The sequence below is a fragment of the Bison bison genome, unplaced genomic scaffold (assembly GCF_000754665.1).
Source record: "Bison bison bison isolate TAMUID 2011002044 unplaced genomic scaffold, Bison_UMD1.0 scf7180017864201, whole genome shotgun sequence".
Taxonomy (NCBI): domain Eukaryota; kingdom Metazoa; phylum Chordata; class Mammalia; order Artiodactyla; family Bovidae; genus Bison; species Bison bison.
In genome coordinates, this window is record NW_011494773.1 from 209,509 (window position 1) to 222,263 (window position 12,755).

General features: G+C 36.6%; 1 protein-coding gene across 11 annotated transcripts in view; it reads left to right on the forward strand.

The window, feature by feature from the left end:
- TTLL5 (tubulin tyrosine ligase-like family, member 5) overlaps window positions 1–12,755 on the forward strand; it is a 317,321-nt gene that overhangs the window by 89,637 nt on the left and 214,929 nt on the right. For 8 of the 11 annotated variants that reach the window (XM_010844355.1, XM_010844354.1, XM_010844353.1 and 5 more), the window contains 2 exons: window positions 6,882–6,944; window positions 11,994–12,032. In XM_010844355.1, coding sequence (XP_010842657.1) covers window positions 6,882–6,944; window positions 11,994–12,032 — 102 coding nt within the window. The remainder of the gene's footprint in view (window positions 1–6,881; window positions 6,945–11,993; window positions 12,033–12,755) is intronic. The other 3 variants (XM_010844358.1, XM_010844360.1, XM_010844363.1) reach the window with 1 other exon arrangement.

A 12,755-nucleotide genomic window follows, 5' to 3' on the forward strand; every position in this document is an offset into this window, starting at 1 on the left:
ACCATTCAACTTCAGCTTCTTCAGCATTACTGGTTGGGGCATAGACTTGGATGACTGTGATATTGAATGGTTTGCCTTGGAAACGAACAGAGATCATTCTGTCTTTTTTGAGATTGCATCCAGGTACTGCATTTCGGACTCTTTTGTTGACCATGATGGCTACTCCATTTCTTCTGAGGGATTCCTGCCCACAGTAGTAGATATAATGGTCATCTGAGTGAAATTCACCCATTCCAGTCCATTTCAGTTCGCTGATTCCTAGAATGTCGACATTCACTCTTGCCATCTCTTGTTTGACCTCTTCCAATTTGCCTTGATTCATGGACCTGACATTCCAGGTTCCTATGCAATATTGCTCTTTACAGCATCGGACCTTGCTTCTATCACCAGTCACATCCACAGCTGGATATTGTTTTTTCTTTGGCTCTATCCCTTCATTTTTTCTGGAGTTATTTCTCTGCTGATCTCCAGTATATATTGGGCACCTACTGACCTGGGGAGTTTCTCTTTCAGTATCCTATCATTTTGCCTTTTCATACTGTTCATGGGGTTCTCAAGGCAAGAATACTGAAGTGGTTTGCCATTCCCTCTCCAGTGGACCACATTCTGTCAGCTCTCTCCACCATGACCCGCCCATCTTGGGTTGCCCCACGGGCATGGCTTAGTTTCATTGAGTTAGACAAGGCTGTGGCAGACACACTGAAATGGATGTTATATTTTGCCAATTACTTTTTCTGCATCTCTTGACATAATAATATGTTTTTTCTCTTTTGGTTTTTTGATATAGTGAATTACATCCATTTTTTAATGTTAAACTCTGCATTGCTTTCCTGAAATAAACTCCATTTGGTCTGACATGTATCCTTTTTATAGACTATTGAATTTGATTTACTAAAATGAGATTTTTACATCTTTGTTCATAAGAGATACTGATCTGTGGTTTTATTATAATATATTTGGTTTCAGTATGAGGATAATGCTGGCCTCATAGAATAAGTTGGAGAGTGTTCTCATCTCTTCAATTTTCTGGAAGAATTTATGGAGAATTGGTATTTTTTATTTCTTGAATGTTTGGTAGAATTCACTAGTGGAGCTATCTGGACCAGAAGTTCAATTTCAGTTTCTTTAACACATGCAGGGCTATTCAGATTATCTCTTTCTAGTTGAATGACCTTTGGTAGTTGGTATCTTTTTAAGCATTTGTCCATTTTATATATGTTGTGTTGGTAAGCACAAAATTATTCCTAATATTCACCTATCCTTTTAATATTGGTAGAATCTGCAGTGATGTTACTTCTCTCATTTCTGATATTGGTAATTTAATTCTTCTCTCTTTTTATCATATTCAGTCTGGCTAGAGGTTTATCAATTTCACTGATCTTCTGAGGGACCCAGTGTTTAGTTTCATTGTTTTCTATTTCTTATACATTGACTTCCTTCTAATATTGTTTCCTTTCTTTAACTTACTAGGGGACTTCATTTGCTTTTTTTCCCCCCTAGTTTCTCTAGATAGAACCTGATGTCATTGATTTGAGACCTTTCTTCTTTTCTGTATGTGTTTAAGCGCTATAAATTTCCTACCAAGTACTGTTTTTGCAGAGTCCCATATATTTTGATTGTTGTATTTTTTGTTTTTATTCTGTCTTTGGCCTATGGACTATTTAGAAATGTGTTATTTAGTTTTCAGATATTTGGATTTTTTTCTAGAGATTTTTCTGTTAATGATTTCCAATTTACTTCTTTTGTACTCAGAAAATGTACTTTGTGTAAGCTGAATCTTTTAAAATGTACTGAGACTTGTTTTATGGTTCAGGGTATGACTTGTCCTAGAGTCGGACATGACTGAAGCGACTTAGCAGCAGCAGCAGCAGCAGCAGCAAACGTAACATGTCCATTGAAAAGAATATACATCCTGCTATTTATTGTTGGGTGGGGTGTTCTATAAATGTCTGTTAGTCAAAGTATTGGACAGTTCATATGTTCTCTATTTTACTAATTTTATCAGTCATCAAGAGTGTATGTTGAACTCTCCCATTGTAATTGAGACCTTGCAGTTTCTCCTTTTGGTTCTGTCAGTTTTGCTTCTCATGGATTTTGGAACTCTGTCATTAGGTCCCTCTGCAATAGATTGGTTATGTCTTCTTCATAAATTGACTTATTTACTGCCATGAAATGTCCCTGTTTATCTTTGATAATGCTGTTTGTCCACAAGTCTGTTTGTCTGCTTAATATACTTGCTTTAGCTTTCTTTTTTTTTTAAGTTGTGTAGTATAATGATTTGACTTACATCATGGAATGATTATCACAGTAAGTTTAATGAACATCCATCAGCTCATAGCACACAAAGTTAAACAGAGAAGAACTAAAAGTAAAACTAAAGAACTCTTAGGATTTAGTCTCTTAACAATTTTTATCTATAGCATATAGAAGTATTAATTCTTTTTTACATGTTGTACATTATAACCCTAGTACTTCCTTATCTTGTAACTGGAAACTTGTACCTTTTGACTGTCTTCACCAGTTTCTCCTCCCCTCACCTTTACCCATTCCAACTTTCTTACGACTAGTGTTTGCATGCCGTATCTTTTTTTTGTGTGTGTGTGTTACTTTTAATCTCTCTGCGTCTTTATAGTTAAAGTAGATTACTGTCAAAAAAAGGAAGTCCTGCCATTGTGGCAACCTGGATTAACCTTAAGGAATAATGCTAGCTGAAATAAACCAGAACAGCAGATATTGTATAATCTCACTCATATGTGGAATCTTGATTGGAAAAAAAAAAAAGTAGAACTGATAGAAACAAAGAGTAGACTGATAGTTGCCATGGACTGGTATGGGGAAATGGGAAATGTTGATCAAAGGGTACAAATCAGTGTTAAGATGAATAGACTCTGGGAATCTAATGTACAGCATGATGATGTGATTGGATTTAATGTGCCACATTACTGTCTGTTTTCTTTTTGTCTAATGTGTTCTTTATTCCCTTTTTTTTTCCTCCTGTCTTTTTTGGATTAATTCATTCCTCCTGCTTCTTTGTTGTGCTTTTTAAAAGTGTGGTTGCTCTAGGGTGACAATATACATCTTTTACTTACCACAGGGCACCTTGAAATAATGTTATATTATTTCATGTATAATTTAGGGATTTTACAACCTGTATACCTCCATTCTTCCCTCCTGTCCTTTGGGCTGTGGTTGTCATGCATTTTATTTCTATTTAAGTTTTAAATACCATAGTGCTTTGGTTATTTTTGCTTTGAACAGTTTAAGGAAATATAAATAGGAGGGAAAGTCTCATAATTATGCATTTACTATCGTTTCCATTGCTCTTCTTTCTTTTATGTTGATCATGTTTTTATCTGACATTTTCTTCCATCTGAAGAACTTTTAGGCTTTATTTTAGTGCAATCAATTCTCTCAAGTGTTGTTTATCTGAAAGTCTATCTTATATTTTCAATTTTGAAAGATTTTTTTCATTGGTTTTAGAGTTCTGGGCTGGCACTTATCCCCTGATACTTTAAAAGTGTTGTTCTGTTGTCTTTTGGCTTGCAGTTTTCTGATTAGAAGCATGCAGTAATTTTTTCCTTGTTCTTTGGTGCATAATGTGGCTCTTTTTCTCAGCCTGCTTTTTAGATTATCTCTTGATAACTGATTCTCAACAATGTGATTATGATATATGCCTTGGTGTCATTTTCTTCATGCTTCTTCTGCTTTAGATTCATTGAGTTTCTTGGTCTATGGAGTTATATATAGTTTTCCTCAAATTCGGAAAACTTTTGGCAGTTATTTCCTCAAATTTTTTGTTTGTTTATTTCCTTTTTCCATTTCCCTCCTCTCCTTTCAGTACTATTGTTACATGGCTCTGTTCATTTTTTTATATTCTTTTTCTTTCTTCGTTTTGGATGGTTGGTTCTCATTTTATTCATCTTTGAAGGAATTAAATCATCTGCAGTGTTAAATCTTCTATTAATTCTAATCAATGAAGTGTTCATTTCACGTATTTTATTTTTACCTTTAGGACCACCATCTGTTTCTCTTTATATCTTCTTTTTCTCTTTTGAAAAATTATTTTCATGATTTCCTTTAGACTCATGTGCATATATTATGTTTATAATAGCTGTTGTAAAATCTTGTTCTATTATCTCTGTCATTTCTGAGTCTGTTTCTATTGACTGATTTTCCTTTTGTCAATGAGTTGTATTTTTTCTGTTTCTGCGGATATACAGTGATTCTTTTAAAACTGAATGTTGTAATTGCACATTGTAAATGTTGTATGGTTGTGTTTGGATTTTATTGCTTCTTTAAAGCCTGTTGAAAGTTTTTTTTAGGCTAGAGACTTAAGTTACTTGTAGATCAGCTTAATCTTTTTCAGGCTCATTTAAACGTGTTTTTATGGTTTGTTTAGAATAGCTTTTTGTCTAGGTCTAGGATAATTCCACTACTGAAGACTCTTTGGGGGTGTCTGTTAAATGACCCCCATGTTCAGTGAGATCTCTCCATTCTGGCTGGTGGGAACTCAGATCACTTGGCAGCCTTGTATGTGCAAAGCATTCAGCTTACACTTTCTCCTTAATTTCTTTACTGACAGTTGCTCCTTGCACAGCCTGTGCACTTTTTCACCCTGTGCCTGAGTAGATCTGAATTCATCCAAAGATTCAAAGGGTCCTTTGTGATGATTTTTTGGTTTGTTTTGATTTCTTCTTATGTATAGCTTCTTCCTTTCCAGGACATTGCTCTGAAAATTCTAGCACTTCTAGAACTATGATCTCTGTCTTGTCAACACAGAGACTCTTGGATTTTCCTTGAATTCCTTCTCTTTGCGTGTTGTCTGGAATTGCCTCTGGTAGGAAGGTGGCACAGTCGGGGGCTCCCTTCATCTATCTCCCCTTTCAGGTATCACAGTCCTGCGCTGCCTATTGTTTCATATGTGCAAACAGCTGTTTCATGTATTTATGCACTTTTCTAGCTGTTAATGGTGAAAGAGCAAGTCTTACGGCAATTATCATCTTATATGTAGAAACAGAATTCTGTTGTTTAGTTTGTATTGCTTTTGAACTTTTTCTTTTAAAAATGGCATGCTTTATGTATTCTTCCTTTTTTCATTCAATATTATATTATTAAGTTTTATTTTGTTACATGTAGCTTTTGAATTCATTTATTGTTTTTCAGTGCTTTATTATATTCTTCTATGACTTTATATTGCTGTTAAATTTCCCATTCTCTTTTTGATGGTATTTGACAACTTCCTGGTCTTTTTGCTGTTAAAGACAGCTGTGCTGTAAATATTATAATGTGTGTTTCCTGGGTATATCTATGAATGGAATGTATCTAGAGCAATAAGATAAGTGAATGTTCAACTTTAAAAGATAATGCTAAAAAAAAGAAGGTAATGCTCAACTGTTTTCTGAGAAAAGTGAAAGAGAGCACCAAGAATTTTAAACTAATTGAGTTACCTTCATGTAGCATGGAAAAGATGCACTTATCTGCTAACAAATATTCCTTTTTTATTAATGTATGCTTATTGAATATCAACAAGTATTTAGCAGTATGCTTGGTGCTTTGAGTGTGAAACACGTGTTAGTTGGGATCTCTGTTCTTTGAGAGTTAGCAGCATGATTAGAGAGAATTTATTTATACATGTAATAGAAATAGCTCATATTTGTATTGCTCCTTGTAATTATAATGTACTTTATACACATCTTCCTGTTGGCTCAGATAGTAAAGAATCTGCCTGCAATGCAGGAGACCCAGGTTCAATCCCTGGGTCAGGAAGATCCCCTGGAGAAGAAAATGGCAACCCACTCCAGTACTCTTGCCTGGAGAACACCATGGACAGAAGAGCCTAGCGGGCTACAGTCCATGGGGTCTTAAAGATTCAGACATGACTGAGTGACTAACAGTCACTCACTTATACACATCATTGTTATTCCCATTTTAATGATAAGGAAAATAAGGCTCAGTAAAGTAATGTGACTTGTCCACTATCACACAGTGAGACTTGATGCAGGTGTTTTGACTCCAGATCCTAGTTTTCCCTGCTGCATCATGCTGCTTTCCAAGAAGAGAAAGTTATTCTACGAGACAGCATATGACAGGTCCCTCTGGCATGCAGTGAAGGCGAAGGAAGAAGGCCAGAACAAGGGAACCTCTGTAGACTTGCAGCAGTCCTCTCAGGGAAGGCTTCTTGTAGCATAGTGAACTTGAGCTGCTTCTTGAAGGGTGGATTATGGATAAGTAAAGAGGGTGTGAGGAGAAGGTGTCCAGACAGAGGCAAAAGTGTCAGTGGGAGGTGTGGTATGAGAGGGTTATAGGAGACCTGTCTGGATTTTAGGACCCCTGTTGGGGAACTGTAAGGAGAAAGGGTGAATGAACGGATGGTATAGATGACCCAGGTTTTGAAATCTTGAAAGAGAAAGTGTATGCCTCTTGCAGTTGGCATCACGGAGCCATTGAAGCCTCTGGAGAAATAAGATGATGGAAACAATCTGTCAGTATTTTCATGCCCTTTATGCATCTTCCATTCCAGCTTCATTTGACCTCTTTTCTAGCTATCTGTGATTTTTGGTGGTGGTTTCATTTTTGTTTTCCGGTTTTATTTTCTGAATTTAGTATACAAGCTTTTATTAATCCAAGAAATCCTGCCTTTTCTTCCTTTTTATTTTCGTATTATTAAGTCATCTATATTCTTTTCTTTTATTGTATTTTCTGCTATTCTAGTTTTTTTATCATTTTAGTTTGAGCAAATAGCTCCTCCTTTGTCACGTTAGAGACTATATATATATTTTTAGAAAACCTGTCACTTTTGTGCTTGACTTGTGTTTTATTTCTATATTTTTCCTCTTCAGTTAAGCTTTAAGAAATAACCAGTTCCTATCTTTGTCTTTTAGGTCCTACCTTGAACACAAGACCTCCATGAACTATATGCTGGCAACACGTCTCTTTCAAGACAGGTGGAGATTTGCTAATCTTATAAATTTAGTGGGACTAGATAATAAAATTAACAGAAAGTAAATGCAAACAAAGAAAAGAGGTTTTATGAAACTCTTCAGGAATATTTGATAGAAAGAGCTTTATGGAAAACACAACATAAAACCTCATTTTTTTTAGAACTCATTAACTCTCAGCACTTTGTAATATTTCTAGACGCTACAGATTAAACCGTAAAGACCTTAACACATATCCTAAAATTTTTCCTCCTTAAAGGAAGGCCCTTTCTCAGTGCCTTTTTGCTTTAGACACACTTATCACAGACATGATTATCTGTCTTTCTAGACTAGACGAGACTAAAAGGATCAGATTAGAAAAGCTACAGGAGAGGTAATTCACAAAATAAATACAGTGAGAGTTGTAAGAAATGACAACTGATAACCTCAGTACAAGGGGAAATAGGGCAGAAATGATGGAAAACAGACGCCGGAATTCAAATAGCACAGCAGTCAGGGACTCCTTAGTCCCACATACTTCTGTTGCCCCTGAGACATAAACTGCATTGCAGTACAGTTCAGTAATTGACCAACAAGGAACCTTAGGTATTTAAAGAAGTCTGTATTATTTTCAAGGTATGTGTGCTTTTTATGTGGAATTCTTAAAAAGAGATATCCCGATTTCAGCCACTTCTTGTGATTTCATTATCCATCATCAGAAACTGTATGGGATTTCCAGTTTCTCTCTGTAAATTTGTGGTTATTACCATTGATTAAGTAATTACACTGTGTAGCTTCCAGTGAAAAAGATATTGAGATTTACTTGGACTATGTAGAAACTCAGTTCTTTATATATAACCTGCTCCCAGTTCCCTACCTGCTACCTCCTCCCTGGAAATTTTTACAAGCCTTCTTTATTGTTCCGGTTCAGACACTATACTAAGATTTGTTCTGGTGTGTTACTTTTCAGTATTTTGCTTTTGCAGTGGATGAATCCTTTCAGTCTGAAGGTTTCAGTCTCTTAAACTGTGGGAAATATTCCCCGTATCCTGTCTTTCCTGGGGACCTTCTGTTAGATGAAATTTGGATCTTGTGCTATATCCTCCATATTTCTTTACTTTTTTCTCATAATTTTGGTCTCATGGTCTCTTAGCCTTAAATTCTTGGAGCTTTTTTGAACTTTGTCTTCTAAAAATTCTAAATTGATCTTTAGCCTTACCTATCTTGTTACTCAGTACCAGCACTGCAAGAGGATTGTTTGATCTACTTCTTTTTATTTTGGCAGGTACGATTTTAACATCCAACAACTGCTTTTGCTTTCTGACTAGTTTTCATAGTTTATGGATGTAATATTAAATTGGTTGTGGTACCAGTTCCAATGTGGAGGAGGTAGGAGTTTCCCCTACAGCACCAGGCAATTGCAACATGTTCAGTTCTGACACTATCTACCTGGAAATCAGCGTCAGATTCCAGGTTAATGGTCCAGTCCTACAAGAGTCTACCCCGCCCACCACAATCCCCCCACCTTACTTTAGATGCTAATCACAGCCCAGGTTGTTACCTTTATTTCTGACCTACTGGCTGCATATAAGAGATTTCCATGACCCCTTCTGTAGGGGGCGGATATTCAGAAGAATATTCAACTCATTGGATCACCAGTTTATTATAAAAAGGTGTATATAACTCATGATGGGAAAGCCAGATGGGAAAGATGGGAAAGACACTTAGGGCCCTCTCCAGGCGCACCATTCTCCCCACTTCTCCACAAGCTCAGCAACTTGGAAGCTCTCTGAACCCCATACTTCCAGGTTTTTATGGGGGCCGCATGACATAAGTGTGATTGGTTAAATCATCGACTGTTGGTAATTGAACTCTATCTCTAGCCCCTCTCCCCTCCCAGAAAGTCAGGGGGATGAGACTGAAAGCTTCAACCCTCTCATCACAGGGTTGATTCCTCTGGTGACCAGCCCCCATCCTGAAGTGATCCAAGGACTTTCTAAAAGTCACCTCATTAGCATGACAAACGATGCCTTTACCACTCATCACTTAGACATTTTAAGGGTTTTAGGAGCTCTGTGCCAGAAACAGGGATGAAAACCAAGTAAGTATATATATTTCTCACTATAAATCACAGTGTTACAAATATGTTTTTTTTAATCTCTCTAGCATAATTATTGAAAGTTCTTTTCTGTTTTTTGCACTATTTTGAATTCTTCTGGATTATTTCTCCTTGTTTATCTCATTCTTTCTAGTTTATGCTCTTATATTTCCTGCAACATCTGGTGATTTCTAATTGTCCAGTCATATTTATAAGTAATGGACTGTTTGTTTAGGATTGGTAATTTGCCTGAGTTTCCTTAAAGGTTGTGTCAGTCTGTTTGTGAACTGACATGGAGTCTATGCTTGAGGCTTGATTGCTCTGTAATTGAGCTTCTTATGAGGGAGAAGAAAGGTAGAACAGGCAATCTGGAAGCCACTACCAAAATTAGGAAGCATTCTTTCTAGGGCAAGCAAAACAGTGAAAACACTTGAGATATAATAACATATGTGCTTTTTTCATTAACACATTCAATAATGTGTTAATAGTAGTAGGCCTAGCAGTGGGACTAATAACCACCATAGTTTAAAAAGTGTGGGAAGTGTTGGCAATATTTTGAGACCCCTGGAACAACTCTAAAGTAACATGAAAAAATTGTGTTATTTCTTTTGGTAACAAAATTGCACTTATACAACTACGGATGATCCCCTACATGTATATGATGCTGAATTTCTTTTAGAGGATTAATTTTGGTTTTTTTCCCATCCAAATTGATATCTTCCTTGACTTCTTTCTTTAGGCTCTAGTAGCAACTCCTGCTTATAAAGCATTCTAAAAACTGTGATTCAAAAAACATGAATTTCTGTTTAGCAAAGAAAGGCCCTTATGATTTACTCTTCCTACCTTTTTAGCCTAATCTCCGCTTTTCAGTACCAACCCATGGCCAATTAGACCATATCTACTGCTCTTTCATGCCTCCTTATCCTTACATTCCATTGGAATTCCCATACATTCCCTTGGAGTGCCCTTCAGTTTACCCTGAATTCTTTTTCTAGCTATGTCATTCATCCTCTTACCCAGGCTAGAAGGAAGTTCTCCCAGCCTTTCTTATCCCTCCATCGGATTTAGATCGCCATATTGTACATATTGTATTATAATTGCCAGTTAGTACTAACTACTCTTGTCTACTTTCAAGTTGGCCTTTAAGAGTAGATACTTGGTTATATTCCTCTTTAACAGTATCAAAACCTATCATGAAGCAGGCACACACACAAACATGCGTTAAAAAAATGAAATTATGTTTGTTGCAAGCCTTACATCTTCCATTAAATCTGTTCTCTTCAATCTGAATTCATGTTTCCTCTTTTGCAAATCCTACTGTATTATTGTCAGAACTACTTTCAAACTAATTCTCTAATCATTTCATTTCATAATTGGTTCATTTTGCATGCCTTCCCTGCCCTCCCCCTTCATGCTCCACTCACCCATCCTGCCCTGGCAAACAGTGTCTTACCTGCTGTCTCATGGCACGACAGTAGTTTTAACTCTGGCTGTATTTTAGCAACATCATATTTGTGCTACATGTGTGTGCTAGTCCGTTTCAGTCGTGTCCGACTCTTTGCAACCCCATGGACTGTAGCCCACCAAGCTCCTCTGTCCCTCGGATTCTCCAGGCAAGAATACTGGAATGGGTTGCCATGCCCTTTTCCAGGGGATCTTCCTGACTCAGGGATTGAACCTGTCTCTCCTACAGCTCCTGCATTGCAGATGGACTGCTGAGCCACGGAGGGAAGCCCATTTGTGCCCTAGCCAATCCCAAACTGAAGTCTGTACTTATTAAAAAGCCACCCCGGTGACTGTCATGTGAATGCACGATTGCAAATTACAGAGAAAAACCATTATCTGATTTAAAAAAGTTAAAATAATTTTGAGACTTTCTGATAATAAGTTGACAGTATTAGGACACTGGCACAAATAGAAGACATGGGGAGGAAAGAATGAAATGTTTTGGTGGAGACAGATTTTTCCGATGATTTTTTTCTATAGATAGAATATCTTGATATTGATTGCATCTGTCTCTTTTTTAAAAGATCAATACCATAGGTTACATGTTGTATGATTGCTTTTATATAACCATTGTGAAATGATACAATTTTAGCATGGAGAACAGATGAAGCCAGAAGTTAGGTAAAAAGTGTGTGCTTATAAAACGGCAACATACGGGATCCAGTGGTGATGGGGTTGTTCAGTATCTTGTCTGTGGATACGTGAACCTACACAGTGATAAAATTGTACCAAACTAAATATACACATTCATAAATGAGTACAAGTAAAGCTGGGGAAATTTTTTTAAAAGTGTGTCAAGTGAAAGGAAATTGAATGACAAACAGAAGCCAGTTTAAATGTGAATGGTACTTCCTGTGGTTAGAGCCCAACTCTGGTTTAGAAACAATGAGGAACATCTCTTTTTTTAAGGAGATTTTTTTTTTAATTGTGGAAAATCTATTTATCATGAGCATCTTTTTTGAACCCCCATGAGAACTGAGATGGACTTCCTTCCCTAATATAGTTCAGTGTAAGTAGAAAGAGTCCTGAAGTCTGAGACCAAAGTTGTGGGCTCAGATTTAAACTGTTTAAAGCTCTGACATTGAGCTTGTCACCAAATGGTCTTATCCTGCTCATTTTTATAAACAGGGCTCATATTATTATTGTGAACAGTAAGTGCGATTAGATTTGTGGCTATATGTACAAATGCAAGTAATTGTTAGAATTTTTCTCTATAATTCATTTGTCCTCTATCTTTTGTTTTTTTATTGATCTTCCCTAAAGGTTATGGTACTCTGTTCTTTTCTGAGCATGTTCTCGATTCATCTCTCTGCTTCTACCCCAAGATGCCTTCCCTGGCATAATTCCATGTTGAAGCTCTGTAGTATAAATCTCAGGAGTGTGTGTGTGTGTGTGTGTGTGTGTGTGAGTGTGAATTCAGGAGAGAGTATCTGTGTAGTGCTCTAACCCACTTGTCCTTTCTACTCCTGTAGGGGAAACCCAAGAAGAAGCTTATTGACAGGAAGAACACGGTAACTGATTTTTAAAAGTTGAGAAATTCTTTCCCTGTGCATAATATGTGGCCATGCACAGACTAAGCATGATACTTTACATAACCATTTTCAGTATTGAAGCACTATTCTGTGGCAAACTTTTTACAAACTAAGTTTGGGATTTATATTTTTTAACTACAAATATATCATTTCAATGATAGTAGTTGTGTTTGGCTATGTGAGAGAGCCCAAAGTCTTCGTGAGATTTCAAGATCAATCTCAGGCTAAATTCAAAGACAAGGTTATGTTTTGGCCTTGGCATACCTGGGGCATACAGGTATGGGACTTTGTACCATATAGCACTGAGCAGAACTACTTGCAGTTTACCTTGGAACTAGAAGTGTGCAAAATATCTGTGGCTCTTAATTTTGGCAGAAGAGAGGAAGGTCTTAGAAGAATGACTGGGGTGGCCTTGCCCAACTGAAAACTGCAGCCAGAATAAGAACTCTTAACCCTAAATACATACCTTTCAGTTTGAGAGATTGCATACATCCCCTTTGTGCTGTTTCTCTTCAAAAAACACAGTGATAATAAGAAAGAAACTCCTATATTTAGCTTTTTCTTTTGCATTTAAGAATTTAAGATAAATTTGGTTTTCTCATCCAAATCTTTTGAAGCATAAATCTGATTTTTCTTTAAAGGAGGAAAATATGATAGCCATTTAATTTAGGGAAAACTGAGAAAAATAAACTTTTATAGTTT